This window comes from Malaclemys terrapin, chromosome 2, assembly GCF_027887155.1.
Source record: "Malaclemys terrapin pileata isolate rMalTer1 chromosome 2, rMalTer1.hap1, whole genome shotgun sequence".
In the NCBI taxonomy this organism is placed as follows: Eukaryota; Metazoa; Chordata; order Testudines; family Emydidae; genus Malaclemys; species Malaclemys terrapin.
The window spans coordinates 44,931,213-44,957,004 of record NC_071506.1 but is presented as its reverse complement, the minus strand read 5'-3'; the positions used below and the strand labels follow the sequence as shown (position 1 = coordinate 44,957,004).

The 25,792-nt window shown below is 53.4% G+C and overlaps 1 protein-coding gene across 9 annotated transcripts in view; it reads left to right on the top strand.

Annotated features, from left to right (window-relative positions):
• The window catches only part of SLC26A7 (solute carrier family 26 member 7), a 196,338-nt gene that overhangs the window by 102,699 nt on the left and 67,847 nt on the right, over positions 1 to 25,792 (top strand). For all 9 annotated transcript variants that reach the window (XR_008443824.1, XM_054018074.1, XM_054018073.1 and 6 more), the window contains 2 exons: positions 1,977 to 2,054; positions 3,569 to 3,664. Coding sequence is in view for 8 of the 9 variants with exons in the window: in XM_054018074.1 (XP_053874049.1) it covers positions 1,977 to 2,054; positions 3,569 to 3,664 (174 nt within the window). In the remaining variant the exon portion in view is untranslated. The remainder of the gene's footprint in view (positions 1 to 1,976; positions 2,055 to 3,568; positions 3,665 to 25,792) is intronic.

Here is a 25,792-nt window from a genome sequence, read left to right as displayed (position 1 = left end):
TGGTGGGTGGTCTGCACCCACCATTTATTCCCAGTGGGTGCTCCTCCTCTTTAGCACCCACGGAGTCGGCACTGATGCGAGGAGCAGCTCTAAATTGCATCAGGCTCACGGTTGGCCCTCAGAATTAGTCAGCTCGACCTGGCTCCCTGATACCTTCCCTATTCTTTGTCAATCAGAACTCTAACATAGGAGAGAATGTGCCCCTGTATGTCTGTGATTTAGTTCTGGATCACATGCAAAGGCATATGGCCAGCTCTCAGGAGAGACACTCCCAGGAGCTGGGGTCCCGTCTGGGAGCGGGGCCGTATCAGAGCTGGGGGCAGAGCAGGGCTGGGTGGCACTTTCTCCTCACTACCTCTGGTCGCTGGCCCTGGCCCCGACGCTCCCCGCTGAACATTCCTACGCACCACCCCTAGGTGGGCATGTCCCACAGTTTGGGGACCACTGCTCCATTCCACCACCAGCTGTGCACCAACTATGTGGCTGTGTAGGCTCTGTTATTGCATGGACCTTACGCTATATGTGCCCTTCTATCCTTTTCTATTCTATTCAGGTTCTTCTATCATGCTCATCACTGTAGTACCTGACCTGCCAGCTAGAGTGCCAATTTCCTGTATGTGGCCTTCTCTAACCCCAGTGTTATGACAGACTAAATTCCTTTACCTCTTTTCTTCTTCTGCCTTTTGGAAAGGTGCACTTCAGTTTGACTTCCCAGTTTCTTGGTCCATATAGGTGGGGTGGCAAGCAGAGGCTGAAGAATGTCACAAACAAATGTTGATGACAACAACAAGCAGAGCAGAGGCAGTGGGTGTTCTGAATGCATAGAAGTCAGTGGATTAAGTCGTATGTCATGAGAGAGAGATAAGGGGCCCCACAAGGACTAGTACCAACCCTATTTGAATCTATAGTGGACTTCATGTTTTCCAAGAACCTCTACTTGGACTTAGTAGGATCCTGAGCATTTTCCTCTTCATGATACCTTAATCTAGCAACCGCAAGAAATGAGACCTGGATCCCAGGCTTGATAAATATTCCCTCAGGTGATATCAGCATCTGTCTTTTACCTCTCTTTTCCCTGACATTTTATTTTTGGTTAAATCATCCCTTAATGTGTGCCCTGATAACTTTATTAGAGACACACACAATCAGTATCCTAATAAAGCAAGCGGACATATATTTATCCCCAAACCCTGGAGAGGATTTGATTGAGATCTAGAGTACATTTTGAGGTTTTATTCCTACTGTTAAACAGGATTATTTTGTTTTGTAATTTTCCACCAGATTAACACTATGTGATAATACATGCATTTGCCTCGATTCATGTTTCCTGCATAAACCATTAACTTTCTGATATTGGGGATTATGATTTACTGATGCACCAACCAAAGGTAAAATGCTTCAATGCTAATGCAGGAATCTTTGTTGATACCTGATCGTACAAGGGAAATGTTTTCTCATAATAAAGGAAGAAAAGAGCTCCTCCTATTCAAAAACAACCAACAGATCTAGAGTTCTTCAAATATCACTATTGCATTGTTCAGTGTAGGGATAAACTGTTGTGAAACGACACAATATGAAGGGCATGTTACCATAAATACAAGTACAGAATGGGCATACATAGCTGCAGATCTCGTGAAATTACTGCACACACGTGCCCTTAGAGTAGCCGATTTTACAAGTGATTTGTGCCTATGTATCTGACATCAAGTCAAGCCCATTGTTGATATCTGATCCAGATATTCGTGCATGTAGTGGCTAGAGGAAATCCACCAGAGGTGAAAATGTAAATGATCCGCACACGGTTCCAATCCACAGATTTGATAGCCAAAATCTGTAGTCTGTCTCCTTTATCTTTTGTGTTTATAATGTTCAGTTATTCTGACCATTTCTGACAAACCCACTATATTTAACTGACTTTCAATTGGCTATAAATATTGAATAACATTATTGTGCTTTCCCTGTTTGTTTGTTTTTAGGTGGCTTGCCTTATATCTTGTATTTTGATACTTGTGGTGATCTATGCAATAGGACCGATGCTATACTGGCTGCCCATGGTACAGTACTTGTTTTTATTTTTTAAAGTTTCATTGCACATTTCCAAACAAGATATACATGTATTTCATAGAAGATGGTTCTCCTTTTGAAATGAATACATAGCTCCCATAAACACCAGTGTTAATGGCATAATAGAAAGAGGAGAATACACCTCTGCAAGTCTTAAAATACTTAGATTACCCCCCCCCAATTCCTTTGTGTTGGGAAATATTTTCTTTTAACTTAATTTTGATCTGTAATTGGTCTAAATATATGGGGCCAGATTCTAGCTCATGTAAATTGTCATAGCTCCACTGAAGTCAAAATAGTTGCACAAGTTTCCTGCACAGAGAATGGTTTCCGTGATTTTACTTTACAAATAAATTTGTCCCACATTGAAGCTAGTAGCCAGTGATCTAACCTTTATTATAGAAAATTATGAACTGTTCTTGTTTTGCTGCACAAGGAATTATGGATAAATCTGCACTGAGATGTGGATAGACCAAATAGAGTGTTGCCATGTAAAATATCTAGCCATAAACATTGTAAGTTAACGCCAAATCATACTAGAGAGAGGCCAAAACCACTAAAATTCAGATCCAAACTTCTCCAAAGTTTGAGGATGTTCATATTACGGATTTGGGGTCAGCCATGTCTCACTTTTACTATGCTTTATTGTTGATATATTGCCATAGGTGTGCAAGGTGCTTTCCATGTATGGGGTCCAGGCCTGTAATAGATTACAGTCTAATTACATAATCTGCAGTCTGAGCCACTGGATAAGGGATGCACCATGTGGCTTTGTTTTTATCCTTTCCTGTTTTTGTGTGTGTGTGGTGGCAGGGGGGGGGGGGGAGAGGGGGGGCTGGGGCTGGCTGGCATTTTAACCTTTGCCTGTTTTCCTGTTTGTGGGGTTTTTTTTTTGCCCTTTTGCTATTTTCCTTTTTTATTTAACCCTATCCTATTACCCTTATTTTGAATCTTTCTTATTCCCCCTTCCTACCTCCATATTTTGAGTCAATTCGTGTTTTGATTCTGTCCTCCTCCTTCCTGCTCGGAGACCACACATTAAAAAGACTAATGCAGGGTTGGCTTGGTACCTTTACTCTGCCTGCCAAATATCTGGATTCTCCACTCCAGGACCCTTCTGCAGAAGGTGGTGAGGAGTGGAATTGCTGTTTAATAGGGCAGGAATCATATCAGTGCCTGGAAGTTACTAGCTCCTTTGCTCCAGAGAACCTCACCAGGTAGCAATAGAATGTGGGCCTGCTGCTACTAAAGCAGATAGGCTTGCTATTTCTCTCCAGAAGTTCCTGTCTTCTTCAGTCCAGGGCCTCTCCTACATAGTGTGTTAGGGTGAGGAGAGTGGGTCTGGTGCCTTGCCTGTGCCCTTGATATCTGTACTCAGAACATTTTTGAAGCATTTTTCTTGGTATTTCTAGGATTACGTTATATCAAGTACTAATTTGGGAAAAATGCCAATTTTGCTACCTAGCAATTCCCTAATAGTCTTTTCCCTTTGCTTCTTTTTCAGTGTGTTCTAGCAAGTATCATTGTTGTGGGTCTAAAGGGAATGCTAATGCAGTTCCGTGATTTAAAAAAATATTGGAATGTGGATAAAATAGATTGGGTAAGTGAAATGTAACCTAAGGATGTTTTCCAGACAGAGGCTTAAACACATGCTTGCTAAACAAAACCTTAATACTGCTTTAGGCTGAGAACACATATGCCAGTGCAAGCCAGTTTTTTATATACTGCCAGCTTATTTTCTCAATCACAAAATAGCAGCATTTGAAATTTTAATTGCCTTTATAAGAAACAGGAATGGAATTTTGGCAAATTATTAAGGATAAAGCATAATTTAAGACAAAAAAAGTGTATGCAGTCAGACCTGGTTAATCAGAATGGATTTAGAATGTCCAATTTTGTATGTATACAAATCCCTTGGTTAGCTAGTCAGCACAGTTTTGCTGTGGAAGTGTAAAAATTCTGGTATTCTACCCTGGTACGTGGAATGAAAACTATACAGGACATATAGAAATGAAAGTACAAAAGATGTGGAAACAGATATTGTGTGCTTCTAATGATGTTGCGTAGATCTTAATCCAGATGAAAATAGTATTGGATATGGTGGAAGCTTTTCCGTTTGCAGAGTAAAACAGATTTAGTTTGGTTAAAACAAAAGACTCCATAGCAAGGAATGTGAAATGGAGCTAGGATGACCCTATGTCCCTATTTTATAGGGACAGTCCTGATATTTGGGGATTTTTCTTATATAGGTACCTATTACTCCCCACCCCTGTGCTGATTTTTTACTGCTATTGGGTCACCCTAAATGGAGCAGATTGGTGAAACAAAAAGTAATGCAGAGTCATACTCTAATAGAAATCAGAACAGGACACTAGTATTCACAGCAAAGAGCCCCTATCAAATATTCAAAGCAAATATGGCTGACATTCAGTCAACTGGTGGTGGTGGTGATTTGTTGAGTGTTGGTCATGTTTCAGGAGGGCCAGTAGATTTCCCTCACTGAGGGAGCCATTGAATATTCCTTACAAGGCTCTATGTTATAGCTATTGGTTTGGACATATCTTGAAACATATTAAAGCCTGTTTGTGGTCACTGTATGTACTTCTGTTAAGGAGTGTTAATGGTTGCATCCTTTGTTATGTTTATGGGAGGCATCTTAGAGTCTTCTGGTCTCTTCAGGGAAATAGGATCTCAGGTGCCATAGCAGAAGCTCTTCACAGGAGTTGCATTAAAAATCTGGACTGATAACTTTTAGGGACAGTTCAGCTGGGTGATAATTTTCAGACTGTAACAGAGGAGGAGGATCACTGGGTCTCATCCACAGGTGTGCCAAAGTCTTTTATGAATTCTGTGTGCTGTAAGTGGTAAAGTTCTGAGCCTGTGTTGTACAACCCACATTCTAGTCTGTCCTTCACACACTTGACACTGGTTGCCAGAGTTCCCAAATGATCTGTGTGGATGATGTTGAGAGAGGTTGTATTTCTGGACAAGTAAATTGATGTCAGTTGGTAGGAGACTATAACTATTCCATCAGCACGTTATTCTAATGACTAGATGGTGTTTTCTACCAGGATATTCTGGACGCTCACCTGACTCAATCTTTCAGAGGCAGATTAGCCTGGTTGATTCTTTTTCCCTTGTGGGAAGGTTAGAAAGCTTTGATATCTGTTTAGAGGAAGTGAAGATCAGACAAGGCTATGAGCATGGTTATCACACCCAGGTTATCAACTAACATTAAGATAAAATCAAGAGTGTATTCAGCTGTGTGAATATGCCTGGAATGTACCTTGGAGAATCTCATGCTTACCATTGTGGACATGAGGTCCTGAGCCATTGGGATGTGGATGTTGTCAACATAGGTGTTGAAGTCTCCTAGGAGAATAATTTAGGTTATTCCAGTGCCAGGCTTGTCAGTAGTTCTGTTAGTTCCTAAAAGAACCAAGAAGGCTTGTGTATTGGACAGTAGAATTCCAATGCTGATTCCATCTCTGTATTCTTGTTTGCTGAATATATTAGAACAATAATTCATCTTTGGCTAGCTGTATCATCCCCTCTGTTCAGTCTTTATAATGAAATGGTAAAGAATATTGCTCTAGATCGGGGTCGGCAACCTTTCAGAAGTGCTGTGCCGAGTCTTCATTTATTCACTCTAATTTAAGGTTTCGCGTGCCAGTAATACATTTTAATGTTTTTAGAAGGTCTCTTTCTATATGTCTATAATATATAACTAAACTATTGTTGTATGTAAAGTAAATAAGGTTTTAAAAATGTTTAAGAAGCTTCATTTAAAATTAAATTAAAATGCAGAGTCCCCCCAGACCGGTTGCCAGGACCCGGGCAGTGAGAGTGCCACTGAAAATGAGCTCATGTGCTGCCTTCGGCACACGTGCCATAGGTTGCCTACCCCTGCTCTAGATAGTATAATTCAAATTGAAAGATTGTCTTCTTTTGTAAATAGAAGTGTTGATCTTATATAACAGAATTGTTTGAGGAGATCCATCAAGACCAAGTAATATGAATGACTACAATTAGTGCTGATTTTGGAATGTATTGGTTCCCAGCAGCAACTTACAGTATATTGGAAATGAAAACAGTCTATTGCCTAGGTTTTTAAGTGTTTTGAAGATAGGAACTATACTAAAAACATTTAGAAATAATTAGCAACTGTCCTTTTGGAACAGATGTGAATAAAGAGCATTTAAAAGGGTGTGTCTCATGTAACGTAGAAGTCAAGATTGTTATTCTCATTGGTTTGGCAAATGCAGTGTCTAGAAATAGAATATTAGATACTATGTCAAATTATTATCTTTTTCTTTCATAAAAAGGGGAACTAAGAGGACCCCGGGGAATTATAGACAGGTCAGACTAACTTTGTTACCCGGAAAGATACTAGAACAAATGACTAAACAATCAGTTTGCAAGCACCTAGAAGATAAAAGGGTTATAAGATATAGCCAGCATGGATTTGTTGAAAACAAATCATGCCAAACCAACCTAATTTTCTTCTTTGACAGTGTTACTGGGATAGTGGATAAGGGGAAAGCAGTAGACATGATCTATCTTGATTTTAGTAAGGCTTTTGATACAGTCCCACATGACATTCTCATAAGTAAACTAGGGAATTGTAGTCTAGATGAAGTTACTATAACATAGGTGCACACCTGGTTGAAAGACTGTTCTCAAAGAGTAGCTATCAATGGTTCACTGTCAAACTAGGAGGATGTATCTAAGTGGGAACCCACAGAGGTCAGTCCTGGGTCCAGTACTATTCAATATTTTCATTAATGACTTGGATAATGGGGTGAAGCATATGCTTATAACATTTGCAAATGACACCAAGCTGGGAGGGGTTGCAGGCATTTCAGAGGACACAATTATAATTCAAAACAACCTTGACAAATTGGACAATTAGTCTGAAATCAAGAAGATGAAATTCAATAAAGACAAGTGCAAAGTACTTCACTTATGAAGGAAAAACAAATGCACAACTGCAAAATGGGGAATAACTGGCTAGGTGTAGAACCTCTGAAAAGGATTTGGGGAAGTGGATCACAAATTGAATATGAGTCAACAATGTCATGCAGTTGTGAAAAAGGCTAATATCATTCTGGGGTATATTAATAAGAGTGTCATGTGTAAAACACGAGAGGTAATTGTCCCCCTCTACTCAGCACTGGTGAGGCCTCAGTTGGAATACTGTGTCCAGTTCTGGGCTCCACACTTCAGGAAAGATGGGGACAAAGTGGAGAGAGTCCAGAGGAGAGCAATAAAGATGATAAAAGGTTTAGAAAACCAGACCCATGAGGAAAGGTGAATAAAACTGGCCATGCTTAGATTTGAGAAAAGGCGACTTAGGGGGGTTCTTCAAATATATTAAGGGCTGTTGAGGATCAGTTGTTCTCCCTGACCACTGAAGGTAGGAGAAGAAGTAATGGGTTTATAATCTGTAGCAGCCCACCAGTTATAGGGAGGAAAGGAAAGGGGGATCCCCCCTTCTGGCTTTCAAACATTCCCCCCCCCCAACCTTTCCAAGCTCATCATCAGAAGCAAGCTCCCTCCCCATAGACCAGGACCGACCAACTCAAAGTGGTATCAGATCCTTCCAGAACAACAGATGCAAAACCTGATGATATATTTCCACTGCTACAATGATCAGCACCGCTCACACACAGCTTTCAGGATCCATGCATCCTGCACATGTCTATCACAACACGTGATGTACCTCAAACCAGTGCACTAAATGCCCCAATAGCAACTATGTGGGCGAAACCAGATAATCACTATGCGCTCGAATGAACTCACACAGGAAAATGATAAAAGACAAAAACACCACATCACCTCAAGGTGTACATTTGTCTCATTGTACATCTGGCCTATCAGTCCCAATCTTCAAAAGAAGCCTGCACAATATTTTCAAAAGATGAGCCTGGGAGCTTAAATTCATAACTTAGCTAGATACTAAAAATCAAGGATTGAACAGAAACACTGTATTTATGGCTTATTACAGCAGATTGCTGCAACCCACTAATAATGCCCCCTCCCCACCAGCTACTTTCCCTCTGTCCTTCCTTTTCTCCTTATGACTGGAGAGGTGTTAATGGGCCACTTCACCTTGAATGGTCCCGTGAAATATGTGTTAACTACTTAAGGTAAATCTGTTCCACCTTGTATTTAGCAGTAACACTGAATTAGTTTCCCAGACCTGCAGAAGAGTTCTGTGTAAGCTCAAAAGCTTGTCTCTCTCACGAGCAGAAGTTGGTCCAATAAAAGATATTACCTCACTATAGGCGACGCATGGGGGGCATGCGGGGTCCAGTGCCCTCCCCCCATCCCCCAATTTCTGCTCAACCTGCTGGGGAGGGAGAGGGCTCTGTCCTTCTTCCGCCACGCCTGCCCCCCAGCACATTTGGCCCTTTCCCTGGCAGCTGAGCCTGGGCAGGAGCAGAAGGGATGGGACCAGCTGCTTCTCATGCCAGCTGAGGGTGGCTGCTGCTGTGTGCAATGCGGCGACTGCCTGTGAGAACCTGGCTGGTGAGGCGGCAGCAGCCCACCCCGTCTGTTCCCTGCCTGGGCCCAGCTGCCGGGGACGGGCCGAGCAAGCCAAAGCCGCACCCTGGCATGTTTCTGGCTTGCTTGGCCCCTGTCCCTGGCTGCCAGGCCTAGGCAGTGAGTACAGGGGGCGGGCCGCCACTGTCTCACCTGCTGGGCTGTCTCTCAGGTAGCTGCTACGCTGTGCAGAGTCAGCAACCCGGAGTGGCCACCTTCAGCCAGCATGAAAAGTGGCTCAGTCCTGCTCCCCACCAGGGCCCGGCTGCCACAGAGAGCAGTCAGGCAAGCTGGGGGGGGGGAAGGGAAGGCACAGTGGGAGAAGGTCAGAGCCCCCCACAGGTACCTCTGGTGGGGTGGGGAGAGCACGGAGATCCTGGGCTGGGCGCAGAGCCAGGGGTTGCTGGGGAAGGCACCGGGAGCAGGTTCCCTAGCTTCTGCTCAGCCAGAGGTAAGGGCATTTTCTGCACCCTGTACTAGGGTTACCATCCGTCCATATTTCCCCGGACACGTCCAGCTTTTGCATCTCTAAATAGCCGTCCAGGAGGAATTGGTAACAAGGTTAAAATGTCAGGGTTTTTTTTCTCCCTCGCCTCCCTCCCTCCCTTCCATGCAGAGTGCGGCTGCTGATTGGGCGGCTGGGCCGATTGAGCCACTCCCATTAGCCTCCAGCAGCCAGAGTCCTCCCCTGCTCCCCCCTCCCTCTGTCTGCAGCCCTGTGTAACACATAAACCATCCCACCGGGCAGTGTGTTTTGCCTACACGTGGAGCCAGAATGGTAAGAGGAGTCCGGGGGCAGGGGGAAGTCAGGGAGCAGGGGAGTGTTGGATGGGTCCCCGGCCTCCACCTGCCACGCCCCCCCGCGCATCCCCCCACTCCCTGTCTGCCTCTCCCTTGCCTGCTTGTACTGCCAGAACCAGCAGCAACTGCTGTCTGCTGCCCCTGGGTCCTAGCGTCCCCCATCCACTAATGGGAAGACAGGCTGCCTTTACCCTGCCCTTCCACCCTAGCCCTGAGCCACTCCAATGCCCCAAACCCCTCAGCCCCAGTCCTCATCTCCCCGCACCCTAATCCTCTGCCCCAGCCCTGAGCCCCCTCCTGCATCATGAACCCCTCATCCTCAGACCCACAGCCCTCACTCCTGCATCCCCTCCTATCCCCGAACTCCCTCCCAAACCCCCTCCCCCTTCCCACACACCCCCTCCTGCCCTCAAACTCCTTCCCAAAGCCTGCACCCCCTCCCTTTGCACTGCCTCCAACCCCCAAACTCCATCCCAGAGCCTGCACCCCTCACCCCCTCCTGCACACCCACCCCCTGCCCCAGCCCAGAGCCTGCACCCAGAACCCAAACTCTATCCCAGAGCCTGCACCCTGCACCCCTCCTGCACCCTAATCCCCAGCCCAGGACCTGCACCCCAGACCTCCTCCCCCCACCCAACCCCCCTCCCAGAGCCTTAGGCAGGTGGGGAGGGGTTCTGGGCATCACCAAAATTTCTACAACCCTGCCACCCATGCGAGTGGATAAGGGTCGGGGCAGTCAGGAGACAGGTAGGGTCCTAGGGGGGCAGTTAGGGTGGGGGGTTCTCAGCAGGGGGCAGTCAGGGGACAAGAAGCAGGGGGGGTTGGAGTTCTGAGGGGGGCAGTCAGGGGGTGGGAAGTGGGAGGGAGTGGATGAGGCGGGGCTTCCCCCCCTCCAGTGTCCTCTTTTTTGATTGTGGAAATAGGGTAACCCTACCCTGTACCTCTCCTACTGAGCGAGCTCCGTGGAGAGCTATGAGTCTCCCCAGACTGGGGCTGGCCCTAGCTGGGCCCAGAGGCATGTGCTTCCCGCTCCTATGGCTCCAGCCCTGCAGGAGCCAGTGGATTGGCTGCCCTGGCCCAGGGAGGTGGGGCTTGAAGTTCCTCCCAGAGACAACATGTGAGGGGGTGTGTAAACGTCCGGTGCGGGGGTCGGGCCCTCTCAGGGGCCGTCGGGGGCCCAGGCCGCCTCACTACACGGCCTGGATCGGTCTCAGGGTTCCGCCCCTCTGGCAGGGACTAGGCCAAAGGTACACGGCCTCTGCAATGAGCTCCTGCTCTCCGTCAGGGTCCGGCAGTAACTCAGGCCCGGGCTCCAGTCCTCACTGCCGGAGCTGGGGATTACAAAGTCAGTCAAGCCCCCGCGCTAGCTCAGGGCGGGGCAATAAACAATAGTTCGGGCGCTCAGCTCCGTGGATCCGGAGCTGAGCCCTGACAAACTCAGGACGTCCCAGGCCCTTATTCAGGGGAGGGCAACCCCCAATAGTCCAGGGCGCTCAGAACCTTCCTTCAGGCTGAGCAGTAAAGTCAGGGGTTCAGGCCCGGCTCTCAATCAGGGCGGGGCAGCACACAATAGTCCAGGGGGCTCAGAACCTTCCTTCAGGCTGAGCAGTAAAGTCAGGGGTTCAGGCCCGGCTCTCAATCAGGGCGGGGCAACAAACAATAGTCCAGGGGGCTCAGGACCTTCCTTCAGGCTGAGCAGTAAAGTCAGGGGTTCAGGCCCGGCCCTCAGTCAGGGCGGGGCAGCACACAATAGTTCAGGGGCTCAGGACCTTCCTTCAGGCTGAGCCCAGGCAGGGTTAGTAGCCCCAGGCCCTCAGTCAGGGCGGGGCAACAAACAATAGTTCAGGGGCTCGGGACCTTCCTTCAGGCTGAGCCCAGACAAAGTTAGTAGGCCCAGGCCCTCAGTCAGGGCGGGGCAACAAACAATAGTTCAGGGGTTCGGGTTCAGGTCTGGGTATCAGGAGCTGAGCACGGACAAACTCGGGACGCCCCAGACCCTCAGTCAGGGTGGGGCAACAAGCACTCGTTCAGGGCAGCAAGCAATAGCTCAGTGGCGGTGCCAGAGCGCTGGCTGGAGGGGGAGACTGCCACCCGTTAAGTGGGGTGGCAGGGGGGACACAGGCCCACCCACTCCACTGTGTCCCAGCCCGGGGCCCTAAGAGCGGCAGTCAGTCTGCCGCTGTGTTGGTGGGGTCCTGACCGCAACACACCAACATGGGTTCGCTCTCTGTTGTAGCTAGACTGGGGTCAGCTACCCCCGGGCTGATTTCCATTTCCTCCTCCATTTGTACCTGCTCCCCGCTGGGCTCGGCAACGGGGTCCCACACCATGGGTTCCTCACTTCGCAGAGGGTCGTCCGGGTCGGGTTGCTCCTCCGGTCTCCGGTCAGGGGGGCGCTCGGGCCCCTCCTCGGGGTACCGTGCTCGGGGCAAGGGTGGCCAGTCTACCTCGGGGTACCTTGCTTGGGGAAGGCTGGGCCAATCCGCGTCGGGGTACCTGGCTCTGGGGAGGTCCGGTCGGTCGGTGTCCGGGTATCTGGCTCTGGGGCAGCTCGGTCCGTCCGTGTCCGGGTACCTGGCTCTGGGAAGCCTTGGTCTAGCCGGAGCTCGCACCGGCACGTCTGGCCTCTCCGGCTGCTGGGCTCTAACTGAGGGCTGGGGCCTGGCTCTTATACTTCCTGTCCCGCCCCTTGACTTCCGGGGGGCGGGAACAGGTGGCGGTGGCTCCGCCCACTTGGGTGCCAATTCAGGCTCCTCTCCCTCAGGGGCCGTCGGGAGCCGGCTGGAGTTTTCTGTGCTCCCTTCTCCCTCCATCCTCCCTGGCCCCTTTCTGCTGCTGCTGTTGCTGCTTTTGCTGCCGCTGCTGCTGCTGCGTGCGTGAGTGAGGAGTGCGGAGGGGGGGGCCTTGCCGGCCTGCCCCCCCCCTCGCCCTCGCCTCCGGAGGGAGAAGCATCGGCCCCCCAACGCCAACACCGATACCATCTGGGGGCCCACCCGCCTGCTTGCTTGCCTGCCTGGCCGGTTGCCCGGCCGGCTGACTGCCGCTCGCTGCTGCTGCTGTTCCTGTGTGGGAGCCGCTGCCTCCGTCGCGGAGTGCGAAGAGACTGCGTCCCTGGTTCGGGAGATTGTGGAGGGGGTTGTTTGAGGACTGTGTTTTGAGTGACTTTGCCATCTTTGCTCCTGGGGTGGTGGTGCCCCCAGTCGCGTTAGGAGTGTGGACGGTACTGAGCCTCTCGTTTGTAATTCCTCGGACTGGAAGCCGTCGCTTGCCAGGAAGCTCCGAGGTCGACTTGGGATCCTGCTGTCCCGTCCCCCGTAGCGGACTGTTGAAGGGGGTGCGGGGGGGGTGCGGTGCCCCCCCCTTCGTTCATCTACTCCCCCTCTACCACCACCCCCACCGCCGACAGCTGCCGACAACCCCTCCACCGCCCCGCGTGCCACCTGGACCTGCTTTTCGCCCCTCGGCAGGGCTGTTTGCTCCCCCCGCCATTTCCATCGTCCGGGACTGTTTACTTGCAGCAGTGAACGGCGGAGCCTGCGCTTCGCGAACGCTGTGGGTGCACCTTTTCCTTCGCCCTGGACTTCTCCTGCCCCCCAACTACGTTTCGCTGGTGGGGTCCCCTCTCTGTAGCCCCCTTTGTATTAGTTGGCCCTACCCTACCCCCCTCCTTTTGAGCCCCTTCGGTTTATTTTGTTTGGTGCCCATTCCCCCCCCCCTCGGTTCCTAGCCTGCTGGCTGTGTTCCCGGCCCTGTCCTTGGACTGCGGCTGGCTGGAGTTTTTCCTCCTACCCCTCCTTGTCCTTGGGCTGCAGCTGGCTGGACATTCCATTCTGTTTCCGAGCCGCTGCTCCGGTGCACCCCCCCCCCTTCGCCCCCCCGCGCGCGCTTGTGCCCCCGTTTTGTTGCCCCCTCCCCTTTTGCACTGTTCACCCCCCCCCCTTTGTGTTGTCTTTTGCCTAGAGGGGAGGAGCAGCTGCAGGTTGTGATGGCGGGGGACTCTGCCCCTGCCCCTGCCCCTGCCCCTGCCCCATCGTCCCCGCCCACCCCAGTGGCCGGCCCCTCGGCTGGCCCTGTCCCGGATACCACCGCTGCCACAGCTGCCCCCTCCACCGGCAGGAAGGGCCAAGGGAGGAAGAAGGGCAAGGGCCCCGCCCGTGGAGCCAGACCTCCTGCGGGCAGGGCTACGGTCCCCGCTGCGGCCCCGACACCGGCCGCGGCCCCTCCCTCTCCTGCTGTCCCTTCCACCAGCTCTGGTGGCGCTCCACCTCCGGCCCCCAGAGCATACGCCCAGGTGGCCGCCGCCTCTTTGCGTGCCGCCCCGTCGTCCGCCCCGACCGCCGCCTTTGGGCCTGTCCCTGGTGACCACGGCCCCTTCCCCTCGCTGACTAGGAGGCATGGCGTCCGTTGCCATTTGGTGCCTGCCTCGCCCCACATTGAGACCTATGTGCGGGCGTTGGCGAGGGTGGTGGGGCCTACGGCCATCGTGGCGGCCTCCAAGATGTACGGGAAGGCCGTGTTCTTCCTGGCGTCGGTGGCCGCTGCGCAGGAGGCGGTGGAGCGAGGCCTGGCGGTGGGAGGCGTGTTTGTGCCCTTGGAACCCCTGGAGGACCTGGGCGTACGGGTGCTCTTGACCTCCGTCCCGCCCTACCTCCCCAACGCCGCCCTGTTGCCGGCCCTCTCCACCCTGGGGAAGCCCATTTCCATTCTGAGCTCTCTCTCATTGGGCTGTAAGGACCCTGCCCTCCGGCACATCCTGTCTTTCCGCCGGCAGGTCCAGCTTCGGCTGCCACCGGCGGCGGGTGCCGGAGTGGCGCTCGAGGGGTCCTTCCTGGTGCCCTACCGGGGGGTCCATTATCGGGTCCACTATTCGACGGGGGAGGCCCGGTGCTTCCTCTGCCGGGCGCCGGGACATGTCCGGAGGGACTGTCCCCTGGCCCGGCCTGGAGGGGCGTCCGAGACCCCCGGGGCCCGGGAGGGTGCCGGCCCTGTCATCGCCGGCAACCCTGGCGATTCGGACACTGCTGCTGCCGCCGCCCCTCCTCCTTCTGCCGCGGTTCCCACTCTGGCCGCGGAGACGGCCGGGCGGGCGGGCCTTGCCGTCGCCGACCCTGGATCGGCGGGGCATGTGGAGGAGAGGGCGGGGCGGCTTCCGCCGGCCGCGGGGAAGGGCCCGCCCCAGGGGGAGGTTTCCCTCGCCCCTGCTGTCCCTCCGACCCTGCCGCCCCGAGCCCCGGAGCCATCGCCCTTGCCCTCTGGCCCTGCCCCTGCTGACCGGCCCTCCACCTCCTCTTCCACCTCGGGGGGCTGGGTGACCGTCCGGGGGAAGCGCGGTGCCCGCAGGTCGCGGGCTCTCTCCCTCCCCTCTGATGAGGAGGGAGAGCAGGCCCCCCGAAAGATGCCGCGGGGGGCCGACGTTGTTAGTTCTGTTTCCGCGCCCCCGGACGGTGCCCAGCAGGAGGTGCCGGCCATGGAGACCGTGGATGCCGTGGCAGTGGCTGGGGAAACTTCTGTCCCCTTTGTTGAGCCCACACCTGAGGAGGCTTCCGTAGCGGTTCTCCCGGCCCTTGCTCCGTCCGTGCCCCCCGCCGCCGCCGCCGATGCCGGGGCGGCCTTTGTCTCCGTGACTGGCGGGGAGGTCGCCGGGGCCGAGGGGACCGCTTTCGCCTCCATTTTCGATGAGATCGAGGCCCTGGGTCTGACCCCGGTTACCCAAGGGGAGGACGACCCTCTGCCAGCGGGCCCCGATCCGGGTGCTGGCTTAGTCCCGCCCCCTTCTCCTGCTCCCGGTTCCTCGCCCCACTCTGCCGCTCCCGACTTAGTCCTGGGAGAACCCTTAGCCCTACCCGCCAGCCCGGCCGCGACTACCATCTCGTGCACGGCCGCCGAGCCCCTCGGGGCGACGGCCGTTGCTGAGCGGCCGGTTCCTATCCCCGATCCTGCCCCTTCCATCGTTCCTGCCCCTGAGGCTTCCCCTGCCCCTGCTGCCTCCGTCCCCTCGGATGCTGACCTTGGCCGAGGGGAGCCGCAGTCTAGTGGCTTGGCAGCGGGAGATGGGGAGCCCGTTCCCGTTCCCGTTCCCGTCCCTGATCCTGTCCCCTCTCCTGCCCAAGTCCCTGTTCCCGTCTCGAGCCCCGCCCCTACTCCCGCCCTTGCCCCAGATCCTGTCCCCGAGGTGTCTCCTTTTGCCACCTCTGGTGTTACTGCCGCCCCCGGGGTTGTCGCATCTCCGTTGCCTGCAGACAACCCTCAGGGGGCGGTTTTCGTGTCTCCCCTTCCTGCCACTGTTGGGGCTGCGTTGTTCCCTCAGCCGCTCTCTCCTTTGCCGGGGATGGGGACGGGCTGCCCAGCGCAGCGGCGCCGGAGCTCGGCCCCTTGTTTGTCCGTCACCGTGGGCCGCGAGGACCCTTCAGGGGCCCCGCCGGAGGATGGCGGCGGCTTGGCCGCTGCCTCCCCCTCCGCGCTGCGGGATGAGCTGCGCCTCTTTCTATCGGATTCCCGTGGTTCCCAGGGTAAGGTGCAGCTCGCCCTTCAGCGCTGGGGGGACTTCCATCTCGTCCTCCGGGCCGTGAAGGCGCTTTTGGGGGAGGGGCGGGGGTCCGGTCGGCGGGACATTGCGGCCTATCGGCGGGCCCGCAGATTCCGCGACTCCCTTTTGACCTTCGGAGTCGAAACCGGGATCTTGCGGGGCCCGCTGGGGGCCGATGATCCCTCCGCCCGTGAGGATCTGCCCCAGCCCTCCGTATGACAGCTACCACCTTTGCGTCGTTGAACGCCCGGGGCTGTAGGGTGGGTTTCCGCAGGAGCCAGGTGCTCTCCTTCCTTCGGGAGGGGGGGTACTCTGTGATTTTCCTGCAGGAGACCCACACGGCTCCGGCCGTCGAGGCTAGCTGGCGGCTGGAGTGGGGAGACGGGGTTTATTTTAGCCACCTCAGCGCCCATTCGGCTGGAGTGGCCACCCTGTTCTCCCCGGGGCTGCGGCCTGAGGTGCTGGGGGTCGCCGAGGTCGTGCCAGGCCGCCTGCTGCACGTCCGGGCCCGTGTGGAGGGGCTGGTTCTGAACTTGGTCAACGTCTATGCCCCGACCACGGGCTCGGAACGCGTGCCTTTCTATCAGCGGGCGGCGGCCTTCCTCGGCACTCTGGATTCTCGCGAGTGCCTGGTCCTGGGCGGGGACTTTAACACCACCCTCGAGGACCGGGACCGCTCCGGGCCTGAGTCTTCCCAGGCAGCCGCGGGCGTCCTCAGGGAGATCGTAGACCATCACTCCCTGGTGGACGTCTGGCGCGACCACCACCCGGACGACGACACCACCTTCACCTATGTCCGGGTGGAGGACGACCGGTCGCGCCACTCCCGGTTGGACCGCATTTATCTGTCCCGTTTTCATCTGGCGCGGGCCCATGCCTCCAGCGTTCGGCCGGCCCCGTTCTCAGATCACCACCTGGTGACCGTGACGGCCTCTCTCAGTTCCGAGCGGCCGGGGCCGGCCTATTGGCATTTTAATAATAGTTTGCTGGAGGACGTGGGCTTCGTGGCATCCTTCCGGGAGTTCTGGCTGGCCTGGCGGGGGCAGCGACGCGCCTTTCCCTCGGCGCGGCGGTGGTGGGATGTGGGGAAGGTCCGCGCGCGGCTCTTCTGCCGGAACTACACCCGGGGCGCCAGCCGGCGGCGGGATGCGTTGTTGGGGCAGTTGGAGCGGGAGGTTTTGGAGCTGGAGAGGCGTCTGGCCTCCGGCCCCGAGGATCCACCCCTCCGCGCGGCGTACCGGGAGAAGCGGGAGGAGCTCCGGGCCCTGGAAGACCACCGGGCCCGGGGCGCGTTTGTTCGATCCCGCATCCGTCTCCTTCGGGAGATGGATCGCGGCTCCCGCTTCTTCTACGCTCTGGAGAAACGGAGGGGGGCCAAACAGCATGTCACCTGCCTCCTGGCGGAGGATGGCGCCCCCCTCACGGATCCGGAGGAGATGCGTGGCAGGGCCAGGGCCTTCTACGCCGCTCTTTTCTCCCCAGATCCGACCGACGCCGAGGCCTGCAGGGTGCTCTGGACCGAGCTCCCGACGGTCAGCGCGGGCGGCCGAGACCGGCTGGAGCTGCCTCTTTCTCTGGCTGAGTTCTCGGCGGCCCTCCGGCTCATGCCCACTAACAAATCTCCAGGCATGGACGGGCTGACCGTGGAGTTTTACCGCGTGTTCTGGGACGTCCTCGGCCCAGACCTCGTCACCGTCTGGGCCGAGTCCTTGCAGAGCGGGGTCCTCCCTCTCTCGTGCAGGCGAGCAGTGCTCGCCCTGTTGCCGAAGAAGGGGGACCTCCGCGATTTACGAAACTGGCGTCCCATCTCGCTCCTCAGCACGGACTATAAGGTCGTAGCGAAGGCCATCTCGCTGCGGCTGGGGTCCGTGCTGGCGGACGTGGTCCACCCCGACCAGACCTGCGCCGTCCCGGGCCGGAGCATCTTTAACAACCTGTACTTGGTCCGGGACCTATTGGAGCTGGGACGTAGGGATGGTCTGTCGTTCGCCCTCCTGTCTCTGGACCAGGAGAAGGCGTTCGACAGGATGGACCACGGGTACCTCCTGGGCACTCTGCGGGCATTCGGCTTCGGGCCCCAGTTTGTGGGCTTTCTCCAGGTGCTGTACGCTGAGGCGGAGTGTCTGGTCAGGCTCAACTGGACCCTGACCGAGCCGGTCAGCTTTGGGCGGGGAGTACGGCAGGGGTGCCCCCTCTTGGGCCAGCTGTACGCTCTGGCGATCGAGCCCTTCCTCTGCCTCCTCCGCCGGAGGTTAGCAGGGTTGGTGCTCCGGGAGCTGGAGCTGCGGCTGGTCCTGTCGGCGTACGCCGACGACGTGCTCCTCGTGGTCCAGGACCCTGAGGATCTGGTGCGGGTGGAGGCCTGCCAGGCCGTTTATTCGACCGCCTCCTCCGCCCGGGTCAACTGGGCCAAGAGCTCTGGCCTGGTGGTCGGGGACGGTTGGCAGGCGGGCTCCCTCCCACCCGCGCTTCAAGCCATTCGGTGGAGCGCGGGCCCGCTGCTCTATCTGGGCGTTTATCTTTCCGCCACGCATCCCTCTCCGCCGGAGAACTGGCTAGATTTGGAGGCCAGGGTGCGTGAGCGGTTGCGGAGATGGACGGGACTGCTCCGGTGTCTCTCCCTGCGGGGGAGGGCGCTGGTGCTGAACCAGCTTGTCCTGTCCATGCTCTGGCACCGGCTCAACACCCTGAGCCCGACCCCGGGACTCCTGGCCAGGCTCCAGAGGATAGCCCTGGAGTTCTTCTGGCCTGGACTGCACTGGGTCTCTGCGGGGGTTCTGAGTCTTCCCCTGGAGGAGGGGGGACAGGGCCTGGTCTGCCTTCGTAGCCAGGTCCATGTCTTCCGCCTCCAGGCCCTGCAGAGGCTCCTTTATGGTGAAGGTAGTCCGGCATGGAGCACGTTAGCGCACGCCTTCCTCCGCCGCCTCCGAGGGCTCCGATACGACCGGCAGCTCCTTTTTCTTCATCCGAGAGGTCTTCCGCGAGACCTCTCGGAGCTGCCGGTCTTCTACCAGGACCTTCTCCGGACCTGGAAGCTTTTCTCGGCGACCAGGTCCATTGTGGCCACCGAGGGCGCGGATCTCCTCGCGGAGCCCCTGCTGCACAATCCCGATCTTCGTGTGCAGGTGGCGGAGTCGCCCTCGGTGAGCCAGAGGTTGGTCCTGGCGGAAACCACCAGGGTCGGAGACCTCCTGGACTACACCAGAGGGGACTGGGTGGATCCCCGCGCGCTTGGTCGGCGCATGGGGCTCTCCACCCTCGCGACCCCTCTGCGTGTACTCCAGGAGGTGGGCGCTGCATTGTCACCTCCTGCTCTCAGCTTCCTGTGGCGGGCCCTGCGGGAGGGTGTTCCCCGCCCACCCCTCACCCCGGGCCCTCCGGACCTTTTTCTCGGGCCCCTGTTCCATGAGCCCCCCCGGCTCTCCCGCTCCCATAACCCGAGCCGGCTGCGCGCTTTGCAGCCGGTCCAGTTTCGAACCGCGCCTAGGGACTATCTGTACGCGCTCGTGCTTCACACGTTGCATCACCTCACCCTCGTGTCCCGCCCCGACACCAAGTGGAGGGACTATCTGTTACCTGTGGAGGGTGAGGAGCCCCGGTGGGCCAGCCTTTATTCCACCTTAGTTCCAAGGCCCGCCGGGGACATTGGTTGGCGGCTCCTTCATGGGGCCGTGAGCACGGGCGTGTACTTGGCGCGGTTCACCCCTATTCCTGAGGCCTGCCCATTTTGTGGCATTAGGGAGACCCTGGCGCACGCTTACCTTGAGTGCGCCAGGCTGCAGCCCCTTTTCCGGCTTCTCCAGAACCTCTTGTTGAGGTTCTGGCTACACTTTTCCCCGCACTTGTTTATTTATGCACACCCTGTCCGTGGCCCCACTAAGTCGCGAGACCTCCTCGTCAACCTCTTCCTGGCCCTGGCCAAACTCACCATCTATAATACCAGGGAGAAGATGTTGGACGAGGGGGTGCTTTGCGACTGTGGGGCCTACTTTCACACCTCTTTGGTTTCACGTCTCCGTGCGGAGTTTCACTGGGCAGCGTCCGCTGGCTCCCTTGCCACCTTCGAGGAGCAGTGGGCGCTGTCCGGGGTTCTCTGCTCGGTGTCCCCATCTGGTTCCCTGATTTTGAACCTTTGACCGTCACCTCGCTCCCTGTTTTTTTATTAGTTGTCCCACGTAATCATTTGGTACTGGGTCCAGTGGTCCCTCCCGCTAGGAGGAGGGGCCTTTAGTAGTGGGCGGCTAAGCCCGCCCACTTCCCGGTTTGCCAATACGGCCTCACTACAGGGTCACATGTCTCACCCCCTTTTATACAGAAATAAAAGCCTTTCTGACCACCCACTCCTGGATGTCACCTACCGTCCCACACCGGAACCCATACAGAGTGTCATCAAACAACTACAATACATATTTGATGCGGACTCGAAAGCTTGTCTCTCTCATCAGCAGAAGTTGGTCCAATAAAAGATATTACCTCACCCACTTTGCCTCTTAATCCTGGGAGCAACACGGCTACAATGACACTGCATACATGGAATGTGTTATTGTTAAGGTTTGAAGAATACTGTGGTTAAATTATAAGCCTCTGATATCTCTCTCGAAGTGGCTTGCCAAAGAAATCTTTGAGGTTTCTATGTCTTCTTTGTTGAACCTTGCAACAATCCATAAATTAGAATGTCCATCAGAGAATCAACAAAATTGCTTTTCTAAGAGTCTGGGTGCTACCCAGACTAACAAAGTACTGACTCATGGCCAACATAAACCTTGGAAAGGGTGATTGACATGTGAGAGCATGATTGCTTTGGCTCATCCACTCCAGCTTTGTGTGTCTCTTGTTACAACTAAGATGAAGAATGTCATTCTGTCAAAGGAGGGTTCTAAGCGCGCTCACCAGCTTTCCTAAAATCAAATACTGCTTTCGTTCCTTCCACTGTCTTTTAGATTACTCTAGCTCTAACATCCTCAGTAGCAGGAGGCTTTGGTGTCAGTTTATATATTGACTTCCTATTAAATAGAGAGTCTGGCAAAAAGATTCAGAGAATCCACTGACATCACTAGTGGAGAAAGACATTTAAAGTAACTTAATTATTTATTGCCTAGTATTACCTTAGTGCCCGGAAGCCCCAGTCAGTATTGGACCCCACTGCACTTGATTCTGTACTAACAGAGAAGTAGATATTGGCTCTAGGTTGGATATTAGGAAACATTATTTCACTAGGAGGGTGGTGAAGCACTGGAATGGGTTACCTAGGGAGGTAGTGGAATCTCCATCCTTAGAGGTTTTTAAGGCCCGGCTTGACAAAGCCTTGGCTGGGATGATTTAGTTGGTGTTGGTCCTGCTTTGAGCAGAGGGTTGGACTAGATGATCTCCTGAGGTCTCTTCCAACCCTAATATTCTATGATTCTATGAGCCTGACAGTTGTTGAGCGGGGTACACATACTAATGTAGCATTCGGATCCAGCATTTAAAAGAGACCTGCATCATCTGGGTAATAAAAATCAATTGTGCCCACAGTTCTCAACAGTGTTTGGTTTTGTATGCCCAAGCATAGGCTTTGTATGGATTGCCTGATTTTTCTCCTTCTCTTTTTCTTTCTTCTGTCTCTACCCTTGAATCTAAAGCATTCTCTCCATTGAGCATTTGCAGAACAGGCAGTACCACCAGTGGATCTTAGTCATGTTATAAAGGAACCATTTATCTCAGAATGAGATTGTACTCTCAATTCCATTTCCCTTATATCCCTGCTAATACTTTTTATAAGTAGCTGAAAGCTTGTTTTGCTTCCATTTGTCCAGCAAATGTTTAGATTAATGAGGGTCTCAGTGATGTCCAGAGCTGAAATACAAATTTCTGGACAAAACTCAAGGTTTAAAAGCTTTGAATGAACAAACTAAGATCAGGGCTTACAAATTGTTAAGTGTACGCGTTGTAATAACTCAGAGACTTTTGTAGCTGTCATAAGTGTGGTAAAGTGAGGTGAGATGTTAGCAACATGGTAGCAGTGAGGCTTAGCGAAATTTACAAATTGAAGTGCAAGTGGTTTGGTCTGAAGAGCAGTAAAGATTAAGCCATGGCTGAATGGGCTCCGTTTGATTCAATTTGTATTTAAAGTTCAAAGTTGCTGGATTAGCCTTTTCATGTGTAATAAAAACAGCCTGGTAAATAGGTTTTGACTTTTTGTTTTCCCTGGTGATATTCTGTATAAATTCATGTACAGTAATTTGTGTAAATTTTAATTTTAAGATATGTCTAGAATTTATGAGTATTTGGTTTCAAGGAATAAGCTAACTCTTTGCTCAAAAGAGGTGTCACCTAAGAAAGACAGCAGATCTTTTTTTGTAGTTTGGCACTTTAAAGAGTTGGAAGGAAAATACTTTGCTCAGCAAAGTGTTATAACATCCCACATTGTGTAAAGCATAACTGTATAAAATATGATTTATATTTGACAATAAAGGGCCAAATCCTGAAGTCTTTACTCAGGCAAAAACTTCCATTATTAGATCCAAAGTACTGAATTGCATCTGGCATTTCTAAACTAACTGCTGTGGCATCAGCCATTTTTTGAAGAGAAAAGACATTGGTAACACTGGTCGTGTGATTGTAATAGGGTCTATTCTCTCCACAAACTTTAACAGCTAGTATTGCAATTAATCAGAGATACTTGCAGCTGTGGAGAAAAAGGTATATCCCTGAGATTGTAAACTCATTTCCATCCTTCTGTGAGACTTTATATAAGACTAGATGCCACTCTTTGCTCAAAGTTCCCTCAACTATACCAATATTTACTGAGTGCCCCCAGGAGACAGGCATTCAGTACATTTATTCATTTAATACTTACTCTGTTTTCATTTTAAGTCTGTGGTTTGTATTTCTGTTCTGATGCTTGCTTCCACTCCCATGTGAATTCCCAGCATGAGCTATATTTAAGATGTTCTGTCAACCACAGAAGTCCACTGGAACATGGCATGGGGCCTGTCACATTTAAATGCCATTGTCTTAGTACACTCTGCAATTTTGAAAAAAAAAAAGTTTTAAATGTTATAATAGTCAACTGTCAAAGAGCATGCCTTCTCTGCAGTGCCCGGTATGATTCTGCTGAGTCCTGCCTCCATTTCCCTTACCCTTAAGGCACCCTTAAAAAGTCCACACAGTCCAGATATTCAAGCCGTTCTCCTTTCTGGAGTCCATTTTATTAAGTTCTGCACAAAGTGTTTCAAAAGAAAATTGAAAGATCAATCAAATTGAAACTTCATCTCAATTTTCAGCAGGGTCAAGCCCCTCTGTGGCATGGCCCACTTGCTCTGGCAATGCATGGAGGGCCATGTGGGGTCATGTGCCCCTCCCAGATTTCTGCCAGGGTTTGCTGGCCCCGTTGAGTCACATGGTACGGCCGGGCCCCCTCGCTGCATGGTAGCTGCCGGGCACGTGCCGGCAAGCTGCATCCCACGGGGAGAGGCAGGAGCAACAGCTGGGTGCTGCAGGGAGAGGTTGCTGCTTTCTGGAAGGGGAGACTGAGGGTAAGGGGGTGGGCGTGACTCAAGCAGTTCCAGGGGTGGCCGAACTTTTAAATTATGCCCCCCCCCCACTATCAGCAGGTATGGGTTATCCCTGCTTCTGCCTCTGCTCAAGTCCACAAACCACTCAGAGACCTTTGTGCTGATAAAACACCCAGTGCAGTTTACTTACAATGTTGATTCCCACCATTCTTGTAACCATACAGACTTACTCCTACAGACTTAGAGAGCCTTCAGTTCTTCAAGATGTGTCTCCCTATGGGTGCTCCACTACCCGTCCTCCTCCCCTCTGTTTTGGAGCCAAAAACATATGTGTTGCGGCAGAGAGGGAACTGGGGATGGTTGGACCGCACAACGTTATATATATGTCCAGCACACAGCACGATGGGGGGAGGTGCGCATGTGCGGTCCGATCCCAGGTGCAGGGGGCACTGCCACACCTACAAGTTGAGCACCCATAGGGACACACGTCTTGAAGAACCTCACTTACTGCACAGGGTAAGTAATCTTCTCCTCCTGAGGCAAGCAGGGAAGATCAATTAATTAATTAATCACTCTCTCTCTCTCTGTCTGCTCCTCCCCTCCTACTTCTTTTTTGTGCCTTTTTGTATCCTCTGCCTAATGACTTAATTAGTCTTTAAGCTTTCCTCCTCCCTCCCCCCCCACCCCCCAATTAGGCACAGCTCTTCTTAACAATGTTTGTTCTGCAGTGTTTAATTGGAGCTGCAGTAACCACAGTGCTGGCTCAGCTGTTATTGCCCAGCACTCTGTCACACACCTCCCCCCGCTTACCTAGCAGTAAGATTTTTCTTTCCCCATGCTCCATCTCGCTTAGTGGAGGTGCCACCCTGCAGGAGTCTCTCCCTGTCCCTAGTCTGATCATCTGGTCATCTTTGTGGGATCTGCTCATTCTCCATCCACAAAAATCACTTTGTGAGGGGAGGAGACCCACCCCAGCTCCATCTCAGCCTGCAAGTCTTCACACCATGGGCACCGTAGGGATACTCCCCTTATTCTCCCCATTTATATCTGGCAAAGGATTGAGGTTACTCCCTTTATCCTCCTGACCAGTTAGGGGCTCAGGTTTTCCCAACCCTCCAAACTGTGCCTGGGTTTCTTCTCCTTGGGTTGTGTTGCAGGGGTTCCATCAACCTCTACTGAGGAGCTTGGGCTTCCTTAATTCCCATCCCCCCCACCTTCAATTGCCTGGGGAAGTCTTCTTTCCTCTTGACTTGGGTGCTGTTGACTAGGGGCTTATACAGTTTCTCCTATGGGTTCAGTTTTTTCTCTTATGAACATAGAATGTGTCCATGTGGATAGTTGCTGCCGAAATCATCCAGTGAGCCTTTGCCAGCTCCCACTTGACAAGGGAGCAAGCTGAGGCTGTATCCACAAAGCCCCTCTGGAGTTTCCTCCTTGTCCTCGCCCAGCCACAAAACTCAACAAAACCACAGTCCATATACAGGCAGTTCCTTTTTGTGTGTCACTGTCACGCGCCCTGATAACATGTAATGGGATGAGCCCCAGCCGGAACTCCTTGGGGTTCTTCCTTCTTGCTCTCCACACCCCTTCCTGCTGTGGTTTCTCCAGTCTTCCTCCCAAGCTCTAGACCCTTAACTGGTTGTCCTTCTTTCCCAGAAGAGTCTGCCTCTGTGTATTCCTCAGTCAATTTCACAGCTGCATCCGCTGTACCTGGTGGATGCTGTCTAACCCATGCTTAGAGGTTCTTAGGGAGGCCTTGAAGGAACTGTTCTAGCACTACAGTATCCATTATTTTCCCCACTGTTTGGGTGTCTAGTTTTAACCAGCGGGTGGCCAGTCCATCAAGCCTTGGGTGAATGCCTGGGCCTGTAAACCCCCAGTCCACCTTGTGGATCAGAACTTTTGGCGGTACTTCTCAGTAGACAGACTCACCTGATCCAGGCTGGCTGCCCTCATCACCTCAGAATTCCTGGCCTGCTCCTCACTCATAGCCATATAGGCTGCTTGGGCTTCCTCTGCCAGATAGGGAGCCAGCCACAGGGTGGGTTGCCCTATCTCAACCTGCACCCATAGCTTAGGGTTACCATTCGTCCGGATTCCCCCGGACATGTCCGGCTTTTTAGAGTTAAAAATAGCGTCCGGGGGGAATTTGTCAATGTCTGGACTTCCCCCCCCCCCCCCCATGCAGAGCGTGCGCGGCTTACAGGGCAGCCGGCCGGATCGTGCCACTCACACGGGCTCCGGCAACCAGAGCCCTTCCTTCACTTCCCCCCTCCTCTCCCCTGAAACTTGAGACCAGTCCCCTCCTCTCTCTCCGTCCCCCTCCCCCTCCCTCTCTGCATTCGCAGATCGCCGGCTG